This window comes from Streptopelia decaocto (assembly GCF_964273445.1).
Source record: "Streptopelia decaocto genome assembly, chromosome: 2".
Taxonomy (NCBI): Eukaryota; Metazoa; Chordata; class Aves; order Columbiformes; family Columbidae; genus Streptopelia; species Streptopelia decaocto.
This window is the reverse complement of record NC_138655.1, coordinates 129,831,508-129,856,493: the sequence shown is the minus strand read 5'-3', so window position 1 is coordinate 129,856,493 and position 24,986 is coordinate 129,831,508. Positions and strand designations below refer to the sequence as shown.

General features: G+C 41.4%; 1 protein-coding gene and 1 long non-coding RNA gene across 2 annotated transcripts; one reads left to right on the top strand and one right to left on the bottom strand.

The window, feature by feature from the left end:
* Positions 1-1,299: 1,299 nt before the first annotated feature.
* On the bottom strand, positions 1,300-24,847 carry LOC309436485. The gene is made up of 4 exons (XR_014183353.1): positions 24,715-24,847; positions 17,514-17,678; positions 16,401-16,516; positions 1,300-2,800 (listed from the first exon to the last, which is right to left on the bottom strand). It is a non-coding gene; the product is annotated as an uncharacterized lncRNA (long non-coding RNA).
* On the top strand, positions 4,423-23,344 carry GPNMB (glycoprotein nmb). Its single transcript, XM_082045695.1, has 11 exons — positions 4,423-4,566; positions 9,456-9,605; positions 10,334-10,477; positions 12,181-12,360; positions 13,481-13,639; positions 14,102-14,410; positions 15,580-15,702; positions 16,426-16,528; positions 17,412-17,617; positions 20,019-20,106; positions 20,920-23,344. Exons 1-11 carry the CDS (start codon positions 4,497-4,499, stop codon positions 21,071-21,073), a joined length of 1,686 nt encoding a protein of 561 aa, XP_081901821.1. The 5' UTR covers positions 4,423-4,496; the 3' UTR covers positions 21,074-23,344.
* Positions 24,848-24,986: the final 139 nt, after the last annotated feature.

Here is a 24,986-nt window from a genome sequence, read left to right as displayed (position 1 = left end):
GATGAAGTTCAACAAGGGCAAGTGTAGGGTCCTGCATCTGGGGAGGAATAACCCCAGGCACCAGTACAGGTTGGGGGTTGACCTGCTGGAAAGCAGCACGGCAGAGAAGGACTTGGGAGTTCTGGTCGACAACAGGTTGACCATGAACCAGCAATGTGCCCTTGTGGCCAAGAAGGCCAATGGTATCCTGGGGTGCATTAAGAGTGTGACCAGCAGGTCGAGGGAGGCTCTCCTCACCCTCTACTCTGCCCTGGTGAGGCCACATCTGGAGCACTGCATCCAGTTCTGGAGTACTCCCTAGTTTAAGAAGGACAAGGAACTACTGGAGAGAGTCCAGTGGCAGGCTACGAAGATGACTGGGGAACTGGCACATCTTTCTTATGAGGAAAGACTGAGAGAGCTGGGTCTGTTCAGCCTGGAGAAGAGAAGGCTGAGAGGGGATCTCATCAATGTTTATAAATATCTCAAGGGTGGGTGTCAAGAGGATGGGACCAGACTCCTTTCAGTGGTGTGCAACAATAGGATGAGGAGCAACAGGCACAGACTGAAGCATAGGAGGTTCCGTGTGAATATGAGGAGAAACTTCTTTACTTTGAGGGTGCCAGAGCACTGGAACAGGCTGCCCAGAGAGGTTGTGGAGTCTCCTTCTCTGGAGACATTCAAACCCGCCTGGACACCTTCCTGTGTGATCTGCTCTGGGAGAACCTGCTTTAGCAGGTAGGTTGGACTAGATGATCTCGAGAGGTCCCTTCCAACCTGAACCATTCTGTGATTCTGTGATCATTGTGAATATAAAACAGTTCATTAAATCAGTATGAGAAAAGTAGTACAGTAAAATCAAAGTCTGGACTGTAAATGAACTTTGGCAGCTTTAAAAATGAAAGTGGGTCAGCTTTCAGGAGGTGTTTTGGGGTGAGCTCTCACAGACAGGGCTGTGACTGAGCAGTGAGTTCAGTGTTTGTAGGGAGGGACCAAGAGAGACACCCCTGAAAAAGGCAGAGAGCTGGCGTGCTCATTTGAGCCTTCCCTCTAAAAGAAATCAGGCCAAAAATTACACTTTCATCACAAAAACCCCTCCAGAATTGCATGTTATGGTCAAATGCCAAGTTTGGAAAACATCAACCCCAACACAGGAATTTGGAGAAAAGTATGACTGCAAGGAAATACCTCCCCATAAAAAATGGTAAAATACATAGCTTTAGCTACCACAAAGGCAAAAAACAGAGACAATGGAATTATTAAAAGCCTTTTTGTCCAGTTGCAAGGGTTATTTTTTTTTCAGTGATAAACTGAGCTGGATGGTGCCATAAACTGATCAGGAGCTTTTGTAGAGTTTTTTTTTTCCTCCATACAAGAAGAAAAACTGCAGACTGCTAACGTTGCCGTGTTTACATGTTCGGTTCAGTCAGCTGATGGCCACTGCCCCATGTGAAGCGAGACACAGATGATTTCTTCTCAGAAAGGGAACTTGTCCAGCCTGAAGCAGAGTTCCTTTGAGAGACCATTGGTAACAGCAGACAGGATTTACCTAAAACTACCTGGCTGCCAAACAAGATTGTCTCATTTTCCTTGGCTGGCTTGGCCAGAAGTCAAGTTCTTTTTTCAAATCCTTTTTTTTTTTTTTAAAGTTCTTGCAAGCACTAATTAACAATCCCTGTACTCGTGTTGTGGAGATGGTGATGTGATAGCAGTGCGAGCATGCCAGCTCTGTCTCAGTCTAGACATGCAGGTACACATGATGTGTTCACACCCTGTCATCTGACAGGCCTTCAGGTAGCAGAGATGTATATCTGCCCAACGAGTTTTAATAACTGAGGTGCTAAAGCTGTGAAGTAGCAAGAACTTCCTTCCCACCCACTTCTTTGTCAGATTAAGCCCTAAGTCTCTCCAAATGTGTGCTTCTTTGCTAGAAGAATATTTAGGATATATTTCAAATCTTTTCTCTTTCACAGCTGCACAATTCAGTTCAGTTGTTTTAACTGCCAACCTGTTTCTCAGAGACCAAGAATAATAATGTAAAATCTATAAAGTTAATGTAAGGTCTGGTGATGACCAACCAATTTCAAGAAACTCTTCAGTGTTTCAGATGGACCCATTTTCAGACATAGCTACAGCTGGGATACTTGGAGAAGTCAGCTCAGTTTTCAGATGGCCCCATCAGTCTTCACTTCTCATACTTTTCTTTGGCTTTTTTATTCTTCTCTTCACTCTTTTTACTTCTCTGTTCCTCTTAGCTCTTTCTTCCTTTCTTTTAGGGCTTCCTCCTCTCCTCTTTTCTTGCTAACACTGTCGGCTACAGTACAGGCAGATGCAAACATTTTCTGTGACAGCCCTCCAGGAATGTGTAGTCTAAGGCCCAAGAGCTGAGGAGGGGGAACGTGCAGGATTGGAGTGTCACAGTGCGGCCACCTTTTAGTGATTACCCCAGCCCTGGTGGGTTTGGATTGCTCTAACCACAGTCCTGATCCTCAGTGCCCCTGAAGTCTATTTACAACGTGTTTAATAATTTCCACCAGCTGGCCCTTATGAAGAGTGTCAGTCAGTATTTATGTAACTTTTTCACGTATCAAATAACATGGAAAAAAAAACTCCATCCTAACCAACTTTATTGTTTTTAGGCTGATAAATTTTTGGTTTTAATTACCAGGCATTTGTTGTCAGCAGTTATCCTCTGGAGGTTCTCAAAACTCTGTTGGGAATGAGTGTTCAAACCTCCTTTCTCCCCAGCAGACTTTAGCCCAGGCCCTCAGTGCTGAAACACACTGTTTGAAGGTCACTTTTCACTTCTAGGATCAGCAACCTGGAAACAAAGGAGTGCAATTAAAGTTAATGTCCCACATGCTTTAAAAAATAATTGTGAATGGCTTCGAAACCTGACATTTCAACTGGGAATGTAGCTGATTTAATAACAACAAAAAAAGCAACAATCACATGAGGACGCTGCAATCATATGATTTTTTTGCACAGTCAGTCACAGCTTTGACTTTGACTTATTCTCCCTCTCCTTTCTGCCAGATAATGAGGGCTTAGTTCAAACAAGCCTGGTATCCCTAAGGCTATTGCCTTCACCCTTTTCCTGGGCTGGCAGCAGGAGGGAGGGCTGGCTCCAGCCAGGAGGGTGCTGAACCAAGGAGTCTACGTGTGCAAAATGCACAGCGCTGGACACCAGAGCCTGCGAAGCTGAGAGAAATGCTGGCTGGGGGCTCTGGGTAGTGACACTAACAGTTAATAGAAGATGGCAGAAATACAGAAGAAACTAAGAACAAATAAAAAACCCTAAAAATAATAAGTAGTCACAGTTGTAGAATCTCCTTCCATTAGGCAATCTCTTCATTCTGTTGACAGCGCCCTGGACTTAGAGGTTCCTGCTGGCCCTGCCCAAAGTAAAAGCGGTCTAGTGTTGCCCAGCTTGCCCGTTTCTGGCTAGCCAGTGCTGTGCTTTGGGCTCACTGAAACCATTACTGAAGGTAATGGTTTCTTGAGGACCATACTTGCTTCCAGACCACGTCGTCTCACCAAAGTTTGTTCTTTGCTGCAAATAAAAGCAACAAACTTCACAAGGCTGCCAGGGCTGCAATGAAATTCAGTTGCTGCACTGCCTGCAGAAGAACAGCTGGGCTGGTGGAGCATGTTGAACCTGAATTTAAACCACTAAGTGCAGTGTTTGCCAATCTGCCTATATTACCCCACTCCTCTTGAGCCACTGGTTGTAACTCATTATATAGGCAGCAAAGTCTGTTTTTCCTTTCTCTCTACATGCCATGAAGTACTTGTCTGTGTGTAGGTCATGGCAATTTGTGAGCTAGATATTGACTGGCCATCACTACATATGGTCTGTGATCACACCTCTAACCATGGGCACATCCTATTGTGCAGCTGTGGTCAGATGGCTCATGCACATGCCCAATAGATGTTTAAATAACATTTTCCTTAATAATCAACTCTGATCAGGGACACAGCCCAGGGATGTATTAGATTTGGCCAGTCTCCATTGTGTTCACAGGTGTTGCCCAGCATGTGAGGAAAGAAACATGGTTAAGTGGTGATGGGTCCATCAAATGCAGCAGTGAGCTGTTGCAGTAACATTTGCAAATCAGGCTGGGGTAAGAGTTAATTTGGATTTCTGGAAATAAACGTTCCTAATTTAAAAACAAATTAAGTACAAAAATTGATCATAGTGTAAAACTAGTATAAAAATGCCTGCGAGGTAAATGGTGTGGCTCTAAACAGGTCTCTCAGAAATCCCAGGGAATGTTGAAAGCAAAGGGAGTGAGTCATAAGCACATGAGCTGAAAGAAGCTGAAGACAAAATCATGCATCTCTGCTTAATTCCATCACATGATGAGTCCTGGGGCCCTTAATTTAATTGGAGAGCAAAGCAGCGGAGAAACTTCATTCTCGCTTCTCAGTGGGGACCGGAGGAGTTACCGTGAGCAGGCACCGGGCGCTCTCTGCTCCTCCGCGCACACTGAGCTTGACGCAGGTTCTCCGGCACCATGAGCAGTGTTTGCCACCACCTCAGACTCCTGCTCCTGGCTGAAGCGGTGCTGTGTGCTGCCACCATACGTGAGTGCTTCCTTCACCCCGTCCTCTCTCCCTGCCTCCCCGGGTTCAAAGTTCTGAGCGGGTGCTGTGAAAACGGCTGCTCCTTGCAGGTGCTGCGGTTGCTGGAGCTGTGCTTTGGAACCAGTAGGCAACAGCCAGCTCCACCTCGGGGTTGCCTAGCTCTGGGTAGAAGTGTCACCAAAGCTGGAGAAATATGCCGAGAGCTGTTCAGTTATCTGTTTTGTGTGCTCCGCAAATACACAGAGCTGATCGGAGCTAAGCCTTGGCTCCTTAAAAAAAAATTTCTAACAATATTTCCTCAGCTCAAGCATGGCTAAAAAGGCAGATGCAGAATGCACTTCTCCCATTTGCTCAGCTCAGATGTGGCTGGGAAAAGCCATGTTAGGGGCTGTGCTCCCTGCCAGGACACCCAGACCTGTGGGTCCCCAACTTTAAGGAGCCCAGTCAAGAAATTAGATCCTCAAGCCATGGTGTGCAAGCACCGGGCTTGTTCCCAGCTTCTTTCTGGTTCCCCGCTTGACTCAAGTCTTAGGTTGACTCGCTGATCTTAGGGCTGGAATCCAGAAATAGGATTTTAGGGTCCAGTTCCAGGATTTGCAGTAAGGAAAGTGAAGACCTTAAAAGCTGAGGTCCAGCGGAGTACCCATCTAGCCTTACACCTGTCTCCAATGGGAAAAAGTAATAGAAGCATAACTAGTCAAGTGTATACCAGTATTTACCCAGGACATTTTTCCAGTCTTCGATGATTTATAGAACCAGAACTGCCTCTGTCAGATGCAGAGTCTTTGTCTTTAACAGTTTTTACTGGACTTTCCTTCCATCCGTTCATGCACTTAAGTTTTGATTGCAACTGGTGTAAATTTTTGGCACACACAACATGCTGCCAGCAAGATATTTCACACCTTAACTGTGCCTTTCACAAAGAAATATCTTTTACACGCTTAGAAACTGTAACCTGCTGGTTTCATTTGATTCTCCTTAACTTTTGTGCTTTCAGAAACAGCGACAAATTGCTTCTTCCTCCATGCTGTTCCTGATTCTGTTTTTATATTCTCTTCTGTCACCTCTTCAGGCTCAAGACACGGTCTATTTAGCTGTTCCTTATACGGAAACAATTCTGTCCCTTTGTAGCATCCTTGCCACCTTTTTCTGTATTTTTTCAGTTCCCTTAAACCCTGCTTGAGCTGCAGAGAACAGAGCACACAGCATTCAAGACATGGATACACATGGAATTACACAATGCTGTAATGACATTTTCATCTTTGTTTTCTATCTAGCCTTTTCCTAGATTTTTTAGCTACCAATGAGCACTGCATTCAAAACTGTAAAGCTATGAGATCTCATTTCTGAGTAGTGATAGCTGGTTTAGAGCCCCTCATTCTGTAAGTAAAGTTACATTTAACTATTCTGAATTTCACATGGTTTTATTCTTGAGTTAGTGAGTCTCATGTGGTCCTCCCTTCTGCTACTTTAAGATGCTGTCTTCAGCGGATTAAAAAAATTGAATATTTACCTGTTTTCCAGATTATGACCATTTTAAATTATTGCAATGATTGAGAAAACTGGCCACTTATTCTTCATCCTAACCAATTCTTTGTTCACAGGAAATCCTTCATTCTTATCCCACGGTAACTTAGTTTCTTTATCTGCCTTTTGCAAGGGACCTTCACAAATGCTGTCTGGAACTCAAGCAGACTATAACAAGCAGGTCAGCCTTGTTCCCATGCTCTCTGGCTCCCTCAGCAAAACTCAAATATATTTGTGAGGAATGCACTCCTTTTACGGCGTATCATTTTAATCCACTGTATCTGCTGATTCTGTTCTTCACTGCTGTTCTTACCCGTTTCTTCAATGTGAGCCTCAAACTTTTCGTAATCCTCTAAATCTTTCCTGGAAGTGTTTTTAAAAACTGTCATCACATTTGCCAACTCTTATTTCTCGGCCACTGAAGCAGTTTTAAGCAAGATGTTACATGCTATGGTTAAGAGCTCATTTATTTCACCCTTGAATAAATTCCATACTTTTTGAGCCATCCTATCTAGACAATTTCTTCAGTTTGTTGATTTGTTCTACTTTTAGCTGGTTGGGTGGTTGGTTTTGTTTGTTTGGTGCCAGCAGTTCATTTTGAGATTCTCCATCATTGTGAAGAAAATTCTAGCATAAAAACCTCTCATGCTCCTCCTTTGTGAATGAAAACACAAAGTGTCTGGCAAGTTTTCCACTACTTTTGTATTTGAAAAACAAACAAACAAACAACAAACACAGTAGTTTTTATGATTTTGCAAGTTGTTCCTCAAATTCTTTTTCATCCTGCTTTATTATGTTTCTAGATGTAACTTTAGAAAGTTTACATTATTTTCTGTCTTCCTAGTTTGGCCATAACATCAGTCTTTTTACTTCTAATACACCCTTTTCAGCTGGATGATCCTTTTATTGCTGTTGTTCTAACACTGGCTTTTGTTCTCTCTCTCATGGCTAACACACCCTATCAGGAAATGCTGAACTTTTTGTCTTTGCTCCCTTTTTCACCAAAATGAAAACCCAATGAGAAAGAAGAAAGTCAGAGTATAAGTTCTTTTCTTCTATGATTACCTCACCAAAACTAGTACAGTAATCAATGCCTTGGAGTGTAATATTACTCTATTTCGAACTGAATTGCTCTAATTTTGGTTATTGCCAACATCTGTTCTTGAGTGTTTTTCATTGTTAAAGAAGAAATACATTAAATCTTTTTGTTCCTTTAAATTCAGCAACTGAAAATCTTCAGTTCCATGTGTTAGAGAAATTAGTACTGAAGCTTTTGCTCATCTGAAAAAATGTCTTTGTCTTGTCCTGAAGCTTGTGAAATGTTTTATATTTGATTGAAATAAACAAAGCACATCAGGGAGGCACAGAAATGCCTAAGGAGCTTGTGATTTAGAAGCAGTGACCACAGTTATTACCAAAGCTGGACAGGAAAATGTCTTCTGAATTCAAGAATTGTTATTGAAAATTCAAAATCAAAAGCATTTATAAAATTAAAAGTGCTCCAGCTCTTTTTGATGAGCATTTGGGAAAAAAACAATGATTGAAAAGTTTTGATGTGACAAAATCTAAAAATTTTTATTCATTAAATTATTTTTAGATAAAACCAAAGAGAATGGAAAAAATAAATTAGGAAAAATCCCTAGCTACTTACTTTCAAATAAGAGGACGCATTAATGATATAAAATGCAATTGAACTTGATAAGCCTTTGTGCAATACTTTTATAGATGGTAATCTGTTTTTTTTCCTGAGAAAAGTTTCCGAAGGACATCATTACCCAACTCTTCTTCTGACCAAGACTAAAACAATACAGCATGTGATAAAGGCCATTAAGTAAATGCCAGTCATGATATTATGCTTTGCTCACATCAAAATTTATTAAATCTGCAGGAAAGACTTAATTCAAGTGATTTAAGTGAAACTGTGGGGAGTTCCTGTAGGGCAAAAGACCGTGGGAGACCATGTCTCTGAGTGGAAAACTTGTTATTTTCCTCAAACCTTTCAGTCCCCAAGACTCAAGAGGCTGGGGAGGGAGCTGCCAGCATCAGTTCAGAGTGACCATTGAGACGGGACTGGCCAAGGGACGTCCTTCCTGCCCAGCAGCAACCTCACTAGGCAATAAAACATCAAAAGAAAGCAGCTCCTGCCTCTTCTTCAGTGCTTTCTGGGGTTCTCCCTTGAAGTAAAATTAGGAGTCACATGCCCATAAAGACCGTGCTTAGACTGGCTACACCTGCTCTGTGCCTCTTCCAAAACTCGGAGGAATTCCAGCACACCTGGTTACATTAGAGTGCACAGGGCCATTCCTGGCCTTCTTACAGGTCTCTGCATTTTCCTTAAAATCATCCAGCTCTTCACTGCACTTGGCTATAAATCTCAGCAACATTCGGTATCAGCTACCTATAAAACAAAGCCATGAAAAGCAGAAGAAATCCTAAGTCCCTTGATGTTGTGACACGCCCAGCAGTTCCCTCATTAACACGACAGTTGTTTAAAGCCCCCAGGCTTTAATGGAACTCTGCCTATAAATCTACTTGCAAACATGTATTTATGGCATTCTACAGTGGCTGACAGGTTCCTACAGGTTACTTGGATATTTACTTTGTTTCTCAGTATGTGTACTTCGTGACAGAAAGGGGGATCCTAGAAGGCCTGGGAAAAGTTTGAGCCCATCATTTGTAGTAATATGAGAAGAAAGAGGTTGTTAAAATTATTTAATATCTGAGTCATTTTTAAGTAATAGGCATGAAGCTATTATGGTTTTGGTTTTATATTATAAACACATTGAATTTACTATTCAGTTCTAAATTTCCTTTTCTGGAAATACCAGCTTCAGTTACAATTGGTTCCACCCCTCCCACTCAAACCACTGGCCAACTTACCAAAGAAGCTTCACTGGGTCAAAATTAATTCCTGGCATAATTTCCACTGGAGCACAGTGCAAACACAGAGTGAATTTATGCTGTTAGCCGTTTACTCATGGATTTATTACCAGGCAAGAACAAAGCAGTCAGCAATCAAGCAACCTCTGTACAACTAGTCTGATTGTCACCAGGTTCTGTCCTTTCATACAAACAATTGCTAGGATATGGTCAAAATGTTCATTTATTTTAATTCTTTCTCTGAAAAGCTTCCAATGGTGCAAGTAGCAAAATGTCAGTCTGTCAATGGTGGAATTGTCTTCATATTGGTTATAGGTGATGTGTTTATAGCTGCAATGGTAAAATTCCATAACTTTCTACTTATGTTTTCTAATCAGTACAAGAATGTAGTCACGATAAGAAGGCTGTTAAGCACAAGAACAATGTCTTTATAGAGTGGTCGTGAGAATGCTGTTATCTTGCATGTTTGTTTTCATCTCCAGGGTTTCAAGATGTGCTGAGCAGTGGAACGACTTCTCCCATCACATCCTACAAGAAGCTACAAGGCTGGTCTAGTGATCAAAATACATGGAATGAAAAGCTTTATCCTTTATGGGAAGAAGGAGATCCCAGATGGAAGGACTCCTGGAAAGGTAATCACACATATGCATTTCAAAGACACTGAGAAAGCTGGCCAGAAAAATCCACCCCATTGAAAAGTGCAGGTGCTGTAGTGCTTTTTCTTAGGTGCAATATCCACCGCTGCTGCAAGGAGTAGCAAATTAGAGACGATTGGCTTTGATACCATTCCCAGCATGCTGTCTGGGGAAGAAGAACAGTGAGTTGTTACAGTAAATGCTTTCCCGTGACTCATGGTCTCAGACATTAATACTTATTAGGAAGTACTGATGGCCAGGACTCCAGGACAATCCCTTATTTGAAACATGCCCTAGAGGACAGATAGCTCCACCTGCTACCTCAGTAGAGCATTGTGGGCTTCAGTTTGGCGGCTTCGGTGAAGACCCTGTTTATTATCAGCTAGTCTGAGCTGAGGTCTAACGTATGTAAACCTGGGGAGAAGCAAAAATGTTGTCCTTTGGAAAATATTGACCCCCATGGGTAAAGAAATGCATATTCTTAGCTCTAAGAAGGAAATGAATGACAGACCAGTAAGTGATGTGGGGGGATATGATGATTCCCTCTGATTGCCCTAAGTTGGGGTTTTGGTAAAAGCGCCAGTGACTTAGAAGCACAAAATCCCTTGGAAACAGAGGAATCAATAAAGCATTTGTAACGTAAATAGTGCACAGTTGAAGGCAGCTGCTGCTCTGATGCTCTGATGATCTTTTACTGCCATGAAGACCAGTTTTCCTTTCTACAGGTGGAAGGGTGACAGCCAAACTGGACACTGACAGTCCAGCACTGATAGGATCCAATGTGACCTTTGTTGTGACTCTCGAGTTTCCCAAGTGCCAGACAGAAGATAATGATGGCAACATAATATACGAGAGAAACTGCACCCAGGGTAGGTAACAGCAACCTGCCTGCACTGTGCACGCGTCTGACTGTGGTGCTGGTGGGAACACATCACAAATCTTTGAAAAGATCAGAAGCAAATCCTGCAAACAACAGCCACGGTACTTCTGACTGACAACCACACTCGCGCGTCACCTTTGCCACATGAGCTTCTTTCCTCAGCAGATCACCATGGTGTTTGTATTGTTCTGCACATGCTACATACAACGACCAGCTAATTTAAGATCTGCCTTCATTATAAAATTGCCTTCCCAAAACACTGACATTAATTTGGCTTCCTAACTGTTACTGCTTTTCAGCTCGGTCACAAGGCTGCACAGTCACACTGTTTTCTTCCAAATTCGTAAAGCTGTCAGTTTATTAAATTGAGATTTATTTTTTTTTAATTAGGAATTGTAGAACTCACTAACCATCATCTGCATCTTGCAAAACTCTCAAGAAAGAATAAATCTCACATTCCCACATCTTAAGAATTAAAAACAAACAAGAGAATAAATCATTTAAAAATCAAGCAATCTTTTCATCAGAGAATCACTTTTTTTTCCATCTTATTTACTGCTTATTACTTTTGCTTATTTACAAAGCAAAAAACCTATAATAATTCCTATGTATGAAACAGACTGTTGGACCTTTCTTCCTCTGAATTCATAAATGTTCAATAATTTTTTTTTTACTGATGAAAGTAATTTTCATTTCAAGGCATATCAGTAATTTTTTTGGCAGCCTGAGTTCTACTTTTTGACTGTCTAATGTTTTGTTAATGGTTGATATCCATTCTCTACTTAACATCTGTTGTGCTCTTTGGGGAAGGAAACCATCTTTTTATTATTCAAAAAGGAACTGAAATTCATGTCTAAGTTATTTAAAGGTGCCATAGAAAAATTTTCTGACAAAACAAACTAAGTCACTTCCTCACAGTGCTTCCACAGCTGCCACTTCTACTTCAAATTTTAGATTCTGCTTGTCAAATATCACAGTATCACAGTATCACAGTATGTTTGGGATTGGAAGGGACTTCAAAAGATCATCTAGTCCAATCCCCCTGCTGGAGCAGGAACGCCTAGGTGAGGTCGCACAGGAACATGTCCAGGCGGGTTTTGAATGTCTCCAGAGAAGGAGACTCCACAACCCCCTGGGCAGCCTATTCCAGTGCTCTGTCACCCTCACTGAGAAGAAGTTTTTTCTCAAATTTAAGTGGAACCTCTTGTGTTCCAGCTTGATCCCATTACCCCTTGTCCTATCATTGTTTGCCACCGAGAAGAGCCTGGCTCCGTCCTCGTGGCACTCACCCTTTATATATTTATAAGCATTAATAAGGTCACCCCTCAGTCTCCTCCAAACTAAAGAGACCCAGCTCCAGGTAGCCCCACTAACTCTGGTGAAACAGTAGCATCCTGTGTACTCAACAGCAAGTTTTGGGCAAGCAATTTTAAATTTTATCTGGTCTATGAGACAATAATACTTTTTTAAGCTTCTAAATAAAATGAGAATTCCAAGCCAGAACAATTTGGTGTTTACATTTAACCAACCAACCAACCACAAAGCACAATCTTAGAAAAAAATGAATGTAAGTCTAAAAATACCCCACTTAACTTGTTTAAATGCAGTAACCGCTGTAACCTGGAGTGTCTGTTTCCTGACTTTCTGCACATCTCTCAGTTGACTGGGAACATGTCCTATTTCTGCACTTAGATCCTCCAGCTTCCCAGGATCAGCAAGTCTACGTCTACAACTGGACTGAATGGATTGATGACTGTGGCTGGGAAAACTGCACAAGCAACCACAGCCATAATGTATTCCCAGATGGGAGACCCTTCCCTCATTTTCCTGGCTGGAGGAGGAGGAACTTTGTCTATGTGTTTCACACAGCTGGTTAGTACTGCAACACAACCCTTGGTTTGACTGACACTGCAAAGCTTCTATTCACTCTGTACTCTAACTCCTTTGTCAAGTATGTTTTATTAAAGATCCTTTAAAAAGGATTCCACTCCCTTGAGTGGAAATCCTGAATTCATTCCCCACTTTCCAGAAAGGCCATCAGCTGTTTGGTCTGGAAAGCATGGATTATCAGGAGATTCTCTATAAATCTTCATTCACAGAACTACCACTGAAGAAAATAAATTTCCTTTCAGTAGTACTCAAGACACTTCTCTAGGAAAACAGAGGGTCTGGGCAGGTCAGTGAGATGATTTGTTGACCGCTCACTGTCACTTTAGATTCTCAAGTTTAAGAGAGAGCACAGCACTGTATGTCTTCAAGTCAGTTTAACAGTGCAGCATTTCTTGCCTCTGGGGAGAAGGTGAAAAGGCCACTGACCGCGTGGTACCGATCCCGTCACAGATGCTGATTTTCACTGTTTCCAGTTCTTACGCATATAACGGTTGGGCTAATCCTGACACTGGCCACATACTAAATCTCAGTAGCCTAAGTTAGCTTGGCTAAATCAGTGTTATCATCGGTATCAGCATGAGTAATAATAATAATAATAATAATAATAATGTCCCAAATTTTACATGGAGGTGATAGCATTTACATACCTCCATCAATGTTACAAAGACAAACAAGCAAATTTATTCAAAGAGCTCTAGGGTATGAAGCAAGAGGTATTATACCTTCCCACTACACTGAAAGTGTACAAACACACGATTACTTAAAATGCCTAAGAAGTACCACTATCCACTACATAATACTAATAACTATGTAATGTAATTACTTTGGAAAGATGTAGATGCCTTGGCAAATGCCTTTTCTTGGATCAGTGAAATTTGGGACAGCTTTCTGACACCTTTGAAAAAACAGAGAAATAATGGGAGTAAACACATCGTTAAAGTAGTCAGTCCTCCAAAAACACCTGCCAGATAATTGAAAGACAATTCTAAACCATTCCTTTTGATTTAGACAATCCAAGACTCCCAGAGACACTGCTTCTCTTAGAACAGCTTGCAGCTGGGCTGAAGGGGAGAACATATGCTAAGTTCATGTTCTGTTTCAGGTCAGTACTACCAAAAAATTGGACGATCTTCAGCAACATTTTCAGTCAATACAGCAAATATCAGCCTTGGCGAACACGTGATGGCAGTGCACATTTACAGAAGAGGGCACTCAGCGTATGTTCCAATTGCAAGAGCAAGTGCCATTTACCTTGTAACAGGTGAGCACGCTGGAATAAACTGTAATAAAATACTGGCGGTATGTGTCGTTTAGGTGGTAAAGGAATTCAGCACAAGCATCATCTGGCATGAAAATAAGACATTGGCCCAAGAAAGTTTTTCAATATGAATGTGGAATCTCTGGTACATTGCCTTGAGTAGTGTCATCTACCTTTGTATCTAGCTCAGTTGTGACAATGCAACTTTGTAATGAAAAATTATTCACGAGAGGAAATGTAATCTTCCACAGATGCCTGTGATTCCTCATTTGCTCCCATACTTTTCTGGGTAGTTGTTTCCTACTGACATTCACTCCTCAGATCAGTAAATCAAATTAAAGTAGAACCCCATGTTAAAGACGTTAATGTCTCACATTCCAACTTGCTGTTCAGGGACTTTGGAGCTGTTTGTTGTTTACAGCCAGGTATGTATGCTTTAACTATTTACTTTTTTCTCTCTCATAGACAAAATTCCACTCTCTGTGAGTATGTTCCAAAAACATGACCGCAACATCTCGGACTCCATTTTTATCAAAGACTCACCAATCACATTTGAGGTGAAGATCCATGACCCCAGCTACTATCTTAATAATTCTGCCATCTCCTACAAGTGGAACTTCGGAGATGGAAGTGGCTTATTTGTAGCCACTGGTTCCACTACATCTCACACCTATACTCTGCAAGGAAACTTCACTCTGAATTTAACTGTCCAAGCCATTATACCTGTACCTTGCAAACCAGTTACACCTACCACACCACCGCCCACCTCAGCAGGTAAGAGTTTACTGAACAGCAGTGATATTAAGAGCTATGCTAAGACTTTGATTTCTGATATTTTAAGTTCATATCTTCAGAGGTTTTACTGTCATCAGTGAAAGAGCTGCAAAGGCTCTGCAAACCCTCTATAAATTGTTTTAGAGACAGAATCAATAACCATAAGCTCTTCTACGATAGGCATCACTTACGCATTTAATACATTACGCATCCAGTTGTACCACCACAGTGACAGCGTCTGCTGTGTTCAGGTGGACATGCAGTACATATAAATTTGTTTTTCTATCCTCTGCCATGTCAGGTCAAGTGGTTTTAGCCTTGCCTACTCAGGGTCATCTTTTGAGGGAAGACGTCAATTTTAAGTGAGAAAGAGGTATACTAGAACACTCTTATAAGTAGTTCCTTTCTGGTTTGCATTAACTTCCACACAAAATGAGATTGGACTGAACTAGAAAAAACTTATTCATACTCCAAAATATGGGATTTCCACATAGCATTATCCCAGAATGGTTTTTCCACTTTAAATTTATGCACTACCATATTTCAGAATAATTTTAATTATGTTCAGCATTGGTTTATCACCTCAGAGGGTTTTAAGGTTTGCAAAAGGCCTGCAGTTTCAGCCTGGGTAGCTATAATACTGCTACTATTAAAATGTAAATGTGGCTATATTTTTCAAATTTCAGAATTTTAATATGTGCTTTTACCAAAATGTTCAGCCAGAATGAAAAATTAAATGAAAGCTATAATTTTCACCACTTCCCCCTTCATTTTACCATGACCTGTAATGTAGAGCAATGGGAAAATACCTGCTTTTAAAGAGAGCATTTTACACCTTTTATTGGCCTTTGGATTTCTTCTATAATTGATTTGGGAATTATAAAGAAGTGTTTAATTATATCAAGCCTTGCAGTCTCACTTTCATTTCACAGAGATCAGTGACTAGCAAGGTGGCTTTTAGAGTGAGGCTACCCAGGCCACTCCAGGGTTCTACAGCTGGGTGAATGTTTTCTTTAAGGCTTTTACCATGATCCCGTACAGATACGCACATGACCGCACAGCTGCAAACCAAAGTCACTAACGACCTACGTAATCAATGCAGTTGAAACATATGGCCACGTTCAGAATAACTCTATGCAGAACTTGTTCTTTCTCCCTCAACTCAACAGTAACGACTGGAGAATCTTCTAATTCAGACTCTTCTATCACTGTCGAGACAATGGAAGATAATCCTGATGGAGGTTGCCATATTTACAGAAATGGATACGATATTACTGGTATCTCTGTTGTAGGTAAGGATGTGGGTCAACACCCAAACAGAGGAATGGGGCTAATAATGTACATCGATGTATGGTAGTGATAACATTTATTTACGCTCCCTTTTAACAAATACAGGAAACTTACAATAAGATACTTCTCTTGGACCTTGCTGGCATTTTTAAAGGTTAATGTACAGACAGCTAACTGGCTGACTTGGCTTTCTTTACACACTGTGCCAGGACCTATCTGCAGAGGTTACAGCCCCTCGATGTCAGACACGTGAGGCTGGGCCTTGCTCTGGACGCCTGCTGATGGCTGTCACTATCCTACATGTCACGTTCCCAGGCACCTGGGCTGGGAAATGCCTGGTAGGCATATGCACCATATCACTACCTTCTATATCATCAGCCTCTGAACTTGCCAGACCTGAAGCGTGCTGGCCTGAGGGGGACACACAAGGTTAAGTGGACCTTGGTACGCACAGAAATCATGGTTAGTGGAAAGGGCAGGTCATTTTGTAAAAGAAATAAGTAAATAATAATAGAAAAGCATAATAACAGGAAAGCAGCAGCCTCATAGCAACAGCACTGCAAAACTTCTCAGCTTTCAAACCCTTCAAGAGAAGTACTAAAGGAGGGCGGAGGTTACGTAAAACAAGACCTGAACTGAGCATCAGCCAAATGCTCGAGGTTCTGTACGCACAGACTTCAGAGCTTGTCATGTATCCTACCTTTGACATCTGTTTCCTCTCCCAGAGGGAATCCTTGAGGTAAATATTATTCAGATGACAAGCATCCAGACGACCGAAAGTCAAGCTGAAAACTCACTGGTTGACTTTGTTGTTACCTGCCAAGGGAGGTAAGTGTGTGAATAGAACTGTCAATCGTCCCTCTTTAAATATGATCAGCTGCTGGAACACTGTCTGCACTTAGATGCAACTGCACGAACAAAAGTTGGGAACTGCAGTGTTTCTATTTCTTGACTGGAGCTAAAGATAATGCAAGTCTCATTTGTAAACTATGTCAACAGAGGTTACTGCCAAGCTGTTAGGATTCAGAAGAAGTATCAAGCCTCACTAAAAATAAGAGAACTAGCCACAATTCTATATTTCCCTGGCCAAGACAAGATTTCAGCACTTACTGTAAAATGGGAAGTAGTCTACTGAAATTGGAAGGAAACACTTTCTTTTTGGACTTGATTTTTTGACACTTAGAGTAAATGGATGTGTCAAAGCAATATCTTGGATAGGAAAATATTGCATTAATACTCCTATCTCCCAGAAAGGGATTAGAGTTTAGAGGACTGAGAAGTACAAGAATTGTCTTGGTAATGCAACTGGAAAACAATTAACCTCCCTTAAATCAGTGTTCACCTTTTTGGCACATACTGCATACAGGAATCTGCATTCTTAATTAGGTGTATTAAAGGTAACAGAATTTAAAAGCTGGTTTGAGGCTGGTAATTCTGTGATCGCCACAAAATGTCAAATGATATGTAAAACAAACAGATAATTTTATAGATTAAATATATGCATTTTATATAAAAGAAACATGTATTTATAACATGTATAGGTATGTAGAAAAAAATATAATGTATTAATAAAACACTCTTAAATCACCATTGTGTCACTGATTTCAGTAAACAGGCACCAGCATTAAAACTGGGGCATCAGTGCAATGTGTCTATGAACTGCGCTAGCAGGACTCCACAGGTGCAATGTGTTCTCTCTTCCCACCCCAAGTCTCCCCACAGATGTCTGCACAGTAGTTTCTGACCCCACGTGCCAGGTGTCCAAGAGTGTGGTATGCGACCCCGTCACTCTCACCGATGAATGCTTACTCACCATAAGGAGAGCTTTTGAAGAACCTGGAACATACTGTGTAAACATCACCTTGGGGGATGACACAAGTCAAGCCCTTGCCAGTGCACTGATTTCAGTAAATGGAGGTGAGTCCACACAGAGCAGATGCCGGTTGGCTGTGAATAGCTTCTCCCTGTGGTTGTTCCCCTGCAGGGGGGATGAGCACAGGAATTTATATGGTGTTTTTATTATGCCTGGAGGCCTCAGCTGAGACTGCACCAGCTTGTGTGAGGGTCCATGCAAAGATAAAGAGATTATTCTTTCCCTACAGGAATTTTAGATGTTAGACCTTGGTATGATTTATGTTTACAATCCAATAAGTACAGGAATTATCCACACCCTTCAGTGTCACAGAATATGAATAGTTCTTAAGCCATAATGTATTTTTCCACAGAATAACTCTGTTGGGCAGAGAAGCAGGTGGGGGACAAGCCAGCCTGCCTACTCCACACATGGAGAAATAGGAGAAACAGAGAGGAACTCAGATCATTTGAGACAGAATCAAAGTATGCAGCTGAGCTGGCTGAGCTGAGCTGGCCCTCTTTGTAGCTCAGTGACCTTGCCCAGGTTTCTGTTTCTACACAAGATGAATCAGGTTCTGGAAAGGTCTGTGTAACATTCATTGACTACAGAGTGTGCCCAGGGTGACTATTTCAGAACAGGAGGTTTATTTTTGGTCAAATGAGTATCACTGTGTCTTGTTGCTCATGGTTATCTGAGCAATCTTTGACAGAACCTGGTATTAAACTCAGCTTCAGTCACAAGTCTAAATGGTCATGCTGTCCCTCTGCTCCCACTCCATTGCCTTCCTGGCCTCCCACTACAATGTCCTAGTGGCTCTTTTGAACTCTTACTGTCAGCCAAGCAACCGAGCCTTTGTGGTCATTTGCCACAGTATTTTTGGCTGGTTTTATTTAATCTGGGTATAAATTCAGCTGTATCAAAATCAGTTAATGATGACTAAGGTGCAATGCCTGACTTCTAAGTGCCTTCTGGCTCTTAAAGATTAAAATAGGTAAGCAGTAGGATTTTTCAAAACTGGATTCAAAGAGGCTAACTTTCACCTAACAAGGCTTAGACTTCCTAGGTTTTCTCCAGAAATCAAAGCTAAGTTGTACTTTGAGGCTTCCGCTCTAACCAAAGCAGAATTAGGATCTAAGAGGGATTGCTGCTTTGAGTCACCTTCTGGAAGAGCCCATCTAACACTTGCAAACATTCCTCCATGTGTTCCATGGGACTTCCAAAAATTCCATAATTTGGTGCCTAAATATCTGGCCTTTAAAACTGGGCAGGACCGTGTCTGGGTTATGCAGGCATGGCACAAAACATCCACCCTTAACTTGCTTAAACTGCTGTTGAATGGGTTGAAGTCCTATGACTTAGACTCATCCCATCAGTATGTGTTGCTTTTCAAACTAGTCCAAGGACCTACTTTATTCATAAAATAAAGCAAATCCCTACAGTCTCAGCAAAAATATTGTATAAACTAGGAATGAGGTCAAGCCCTCAGAAACAACTACATCAACAAGCTAAGAAATATATGAGGCATGTGTACCAAGTAATTGGTAAACTCTGATTTGATATCTTGATTTTCAAAGACAGCAATTGTTAATTAATTAATAACTGGAAGGTAAACCAACATTCACTTCCAGGTTACTTCACTGTATAAACACTGTTGTTAATATGAGGACCAAGAATATGTCTCAATGTCAATAAACTCACTAAAAGTACAATGTGTGGACCAGAAAATTAAGATATTTAACAAAAATTTAAACAAACAAACTTGTAATGATTTGGCTTCTTCCAACAGATACAATTAGAATTAGGAGTAGATGCGAGTGAAATGGCTGATGGCAAAACAGAAGGCAGAGTTCAATGACAGTCAGTGCCCAAAGTTAATTTCCCAGAATGAGCACATTAAAGAAGCACAGTCCCCAGCTCTCAGATAAGGCAAAGAAGCTCAGGTTCATCAAGCTCTCTGCTGCACTCTGCCATCCCAGCATGTGGGGCTGCAACAAACAATAACATTTACAAAACTCCTTCTTCATCCCCTTTTCTCCTGGCCATCATCCTTAAGAGAAAGATGAAGCTGATTTGAACATTAAAGCTTATAAAGAGAGTGCATCTCTTATATTCACAGCATAAACATTTCCCTGGTATAGCAATTGGCAAGGAGCAAATTAGCCTCACATTGTGGGGTGCCAGCAAGACCCTCCGTTCCCTTTCATGCTGGAAGGGCAACCACGTGTCACAGGAGCATGACTTATATGAGAGAACTGCCAAAGCCCAGCTCACACCCTGTTGGAACCGAGAATTAAACCGATTAGGATGTGAAAGCACTACCTCCTGCCAAAGCATATTAGAAGTATTAAGTGTATTTCAATCTGTACAACAATCAAGTAAAAATGACGCTCTCACTGTAAAAAAAAAAAAAAAAAAAAAAAAAAAAAAGGCTAACTTTTAATCAAACTACTTTCTGAACTCTAGGATCATCATCAGGACCAACAGAAGGTGTCTTTATCTTCCTTGGTTTGTTGGCAGTGTTTGCCGCCATTGGGGCATTCGTACTTTACAAGTAAGTTGCTAGTTTCTAGGATTAAAAATAGTTCAAGAAAATGTCAAAAATATTGTTTTAAATTAACAAAACCAACAACTTAAGCTTCCTGTAGCTATATTTTTGTTTCTTTTTTATTGTTGTTCACAAATACTCTGGCAAATATTCAAGAAAATGAGATTACTGCCTTAAGCCACAAAACCATTGGAAAATATGAAAATGTTAAAGACTTTCATAGAAAATTACATTCTATGTTTATAAGCACACACATTCTAGTAACACTAGAAGGCCTGGGAACTTCATGTAGGCAGTAAGCAAACTCAAACTGCATTATGTGATTTATATATGCAGTAAAATCTAACAAACGGAAATTTGATTTAGCTCTAAAACTCTTACAAGGAGTGTTTGCAAATGACTGACAGATCAAGAATTAATCACCAAAATTCTTCATTAAATAATTGACAAATTATTCAGGGAAAAGGTGCTGGGCATGCAGGAAAGTAGTTAAAAGAAGCACATGCTACTGCATTATTAGCTTGGATGATTCTCACGGAACTTTGAGATTGCACCAAGACTCCCTAGTCAAGAGCACGCTCACCCTTCAGGTCAGTGCTGAGAAGGAAACACCTCCACTGAGCAACAGCACCTGCTCAGTACCCAGGCCTTAGTCACCACTACCAACCTATGGCAGTTAACCATTACATGGGATTGATAGGGGGAAGAGGAAAAATATGTTATAAATACATGATTAATTCTCCTATGCACTGGTCACATGCTAAACACTGACCTTTGTTTAAATGTCTTTCAGCAACTAACTGTGTGCATTCCTTGCAGGAGATACAAGCAGTACAAGCCTATTGAGAGAAGCGCGGGACAAGCAGGGAACCAGGAGGGACGCACTGCTTACTTCAGCAACTTCAAAGCCATTTTCTTCCCTAGTAGCACTGAGAGAAATCCTCTGCTGAAAAGCAAACCAGGCATTGTTTAAACTTTTAGTTCAACACTGGCTATTAGATTATGTACAGGACTCACATCTGAACTGTACTTTGATAGGGGTTTCTTCTTGTTATAAAAAAACAGGGGGTAAGGTGAAAGCACATATAGATGGGATGGTAACTTCTGGGGCTTGGTGCAATTAGAAATACTAAAATAGTAGAAAACAATGAGGTAGTTTTGAGCACTTGCTGTTTTTGCTTGTGATCTAGGACACACTCTTCTGAATAACTAACACCACGCCCCCTTTTTATCTGGGTTTTCTTATTTCTAGGTTAACTACCTGCAAAACTTAATCAGATGCATAATCTGGAGGGGGAAAAAAATATAAAAAAAAAAGACAAGCAAGAAAACAAAACCCAACAAACAACTTGTAAATATTTAGTCTTAAATAGACAGTCTAGTATAGTTGCTTACTGCTTTAGCAGGATTCATGCCTTTTTGAGAAAAACAGACATGGGGGGCAGGCACATGTTACATAAGCAGAATGAAACGTGCCATGGCCTATTCCCAGGCATCAGCTAGGCACTGCTGACACTGTTCCACTGTTTGGGATGTCCTAGCACGGTCTGCCCCAAGATAGACCACCTCTCCACCAAGCAAACTCCAGATTCTGGGAACCACCAGAGGCACCGTACCCCACTGGGAGCTTGGCAGCAGGCACCCTGTTTTGCAGGGTAATGCCATTCAACAGCATGGATGCAGCTCATCACATACCCGTTGGCCTCAGGGCCAGAAAACAGGACTGGACACATTTAGTCTCCTACTGGACAGGGCTACCAGGGCACAAGTCTCACTATGAACTAGACCACAGACACCCGAGCAACAAGATGAGGCTCATCTGCTCCACCTGCTGAAACGCTGAGTCCCATGTAACATCCTCAGAGGCAATGGCTGACACTAGCTTTGTCCCCACCAGTCTTGAGATACTGGCCTGGCACCACCACTCCCTGTGGGCAAAGAAGTGCTCCACAGACAAGGGTCATGAGGATCACAGCAGGAGGGGTAGCGTTCGATTCCCTTTTTCCCCTTCTCTTTCCATTTCTCTCTCTGCTGTGGGACAGATACCTTAATTTCTGATTGCTCCTCCATCCCACTGTCTTTGACCAGCTAATCAAATGAATGAAAACCCCAATCTGAGTAAAGCACTATGCTTCACTTTCTGCTTTTGCATGACGCAGCTTAGAAAGTGTGAACTTCTGCAAGGAAACTGACCAAAGTATGCTTTAAAAGGCTCATTTTCCATAAGAGCCTTGCTGATAATGAAAAATTAAATTAACTTTCAACAGAGGGCTGGGCAAATGACTTTATACAATCCATTTCCAAGAACTGAATTATTTTAAGATCTGCACTTCAAAATATTTAGCTTATTTACTGTCTTGAAACATCTCTGATACATATTGTTCTCAGTTCCTGATGCACTATATCAGCATAAACGTATTTTCCTGGTATGCTAGCAGACCTGTCAAATGCTCTTCATTCACCATTTGAATGTAGTCTTCACTACCACTTCCCCAGTGTGCACGGACACCTTTAAATGAGGATACAAAAAATGTAGATTGAGACACACCTGTCAGATCAGTTCTATAGTTATAAAATTCAACAGTCTCATTTCTTTTGTTGTCTATTTTTTAAATTCTTTTGTGGCCATTTCAGTTATATTACTGAAAGCACCATATTTGCTATTGTTCTATCTTCTTTATAGGTAACATCCTATTATCTAACCACAACTGGACATCTAAAACTATCCTCCTACTTAAACGAAAACCACATTTCCTGCAAAAATTACTGTCAATGTTATGTTCTCTGTTACCAGTCAGACTGCTGACAGGAAGGAATGTAGTTTGTATTTGTTGCTCTAGCTTGAGGCAGGACAGAGTTTTAGTCAAAAACTTAAGATGACTTGTAATGCAGCATGAAAAAATAAGGTTTGTCACAGCTGTAAGGCTTAGGATCAGTGATGACACAGACTCCCACTGCTCTAGGTTATATGCAGAAAGCATCTTATTTCAGTAAAATGCTGCATGTTAGGAACTCACAGACATCTTAGGCTTTTGCATAGAAACCAAATTTTGGGCGTATTTTAAGAACTTTCTTTATCCTTTAACCTAAGTACACAGAATGGCTTGCTCTATCTTCCTTTAAATATCATGTCAGAATATTAAATTTTTATAATTTGATTTTGCATTTTCAGCTGTAACTTCCATTTCACCCATCTTTAGTTTTATACAATGGAATCTAACTGCTGCATTGACAAATAAACCACCTAAAGATTTTAAAGAGTACATTTCCTTTGTCTCAGAAAAAGCTATTCTCAGATAAGCAACATGACGAGTTGCCTAATTGCTGACCAAAACAGTATCTACCCCAAGAAGACACAACTGGATCTGCCTTAGTCTTAGTTCACTTAAGCACATTTGGTACTACCAGTGGTTACCTAGTAGTTTTTGCAGTCTCCCTTCAAGTGTACTCAGAGCAACAGCACCACAAACCCAAGAAGTGAGGAGCCTTTCTTAAAAACCAGATGACAGCTGAGGAACCCAATTTCGGAACAGATTAGGATACAAACAAACTTCATGTCCTTCAAAGACAAGAACAACAGATTTGTGAATGTCAGCAAATGTTACAAGATGGGTTTGAGGCATCCCTTTTGGCGAAATAACTTCAAAGAATGACATCAAACATAAGTGTACATCATCTTGAGAAACTATGTCTTTTCAAACATGTTATCAAGAGAAATGGAAACATTAGTTGAGTAACAAGTTTGACAAAAAGGACTTTAAAAGATGAAGTATTCTTTCAAACCACTGTTTCGTTCCATCCCCCTTTTCTTCTTGAACACTTTTTATAGCACACAATTAAGAGACTCATCAGATGTAACATTTTTTTCTTACCAAAAGTATTCCTAAGCTGAAACTAAGGCTAAGAAACACCAGTCCCTGAAGGAAGCGTAGAGGAATCAAATTAAACTCTGCAAGACACATACAGACACCGTGGCCTGTTAGTATAACTGACCGCCTCCAGTGCTGTGCAGCATTGTCAAATTTCCTTTACAGCTAAAACTTTTAGCACTACAGGTCTTTATAATTCACAAGATTACGCCTTTTAAGTCTTAAGACCATTGTTTTATCATCATACTGAGCGAGGAAAAAACAGTCTGAACAGTAATTGTTTTCTTTCACTGTCAAAGTGCCAACATCTCCAGGGGAAGTGGGTGGAGAGAAACACGTTTCACCCACAGTAAATATAGACGCTGAAACTTGCTTGGGTCATAGCTCTTGAAGCCTTGACAACATTTTCCAATACAAGACTTGACAACGTTTTCCGTAGCAAGACTGCTACACTGCATACATCAATACTCTGTGGGAATTGCACACATTTAAAATACACTTCCTCGATAAATATCTATTAGCTTCAAACCAGCTGCAGCTTTTTAGACAAAACCATAGCCTTGAAAAGGGGGAACAAGGCTTAAACTGGGATACGTGAGCGGGGTTTATACGGCAGCGCTCACGTTTCGCGTCTGTTCTTTTCCAGCCTCCAACAAACAAACCACCACAGCAGGCGTCCAGGCCCCGTCCCGTCCCCTCCCCTTCTACCGCTTCGTGGCTCAGGCAACCCTCAGAAAACCCTGACCCGGAGCGCGGGACGGGGAACGGGAGACCGAACCACTGCCCGTCCCGACGTTCATATCTACACACTCAAATCCCCAACAGGACCCGACAAGAGCCAGGACACCCGGCCCCGCCGCAGCCGTGCAAACGCTACTGCCAGCCGCCGCCTCGAGATGACCACTGCGCACGCGCCCAACAGCCCTGCCCGACCGACAGTGAAATGAGCCAGTAGAATGAGAGGGGCGTCTCCGCCGCTGGCCAATCGCTGGGCGGCATGCCGGGGAGAGGCGGGCC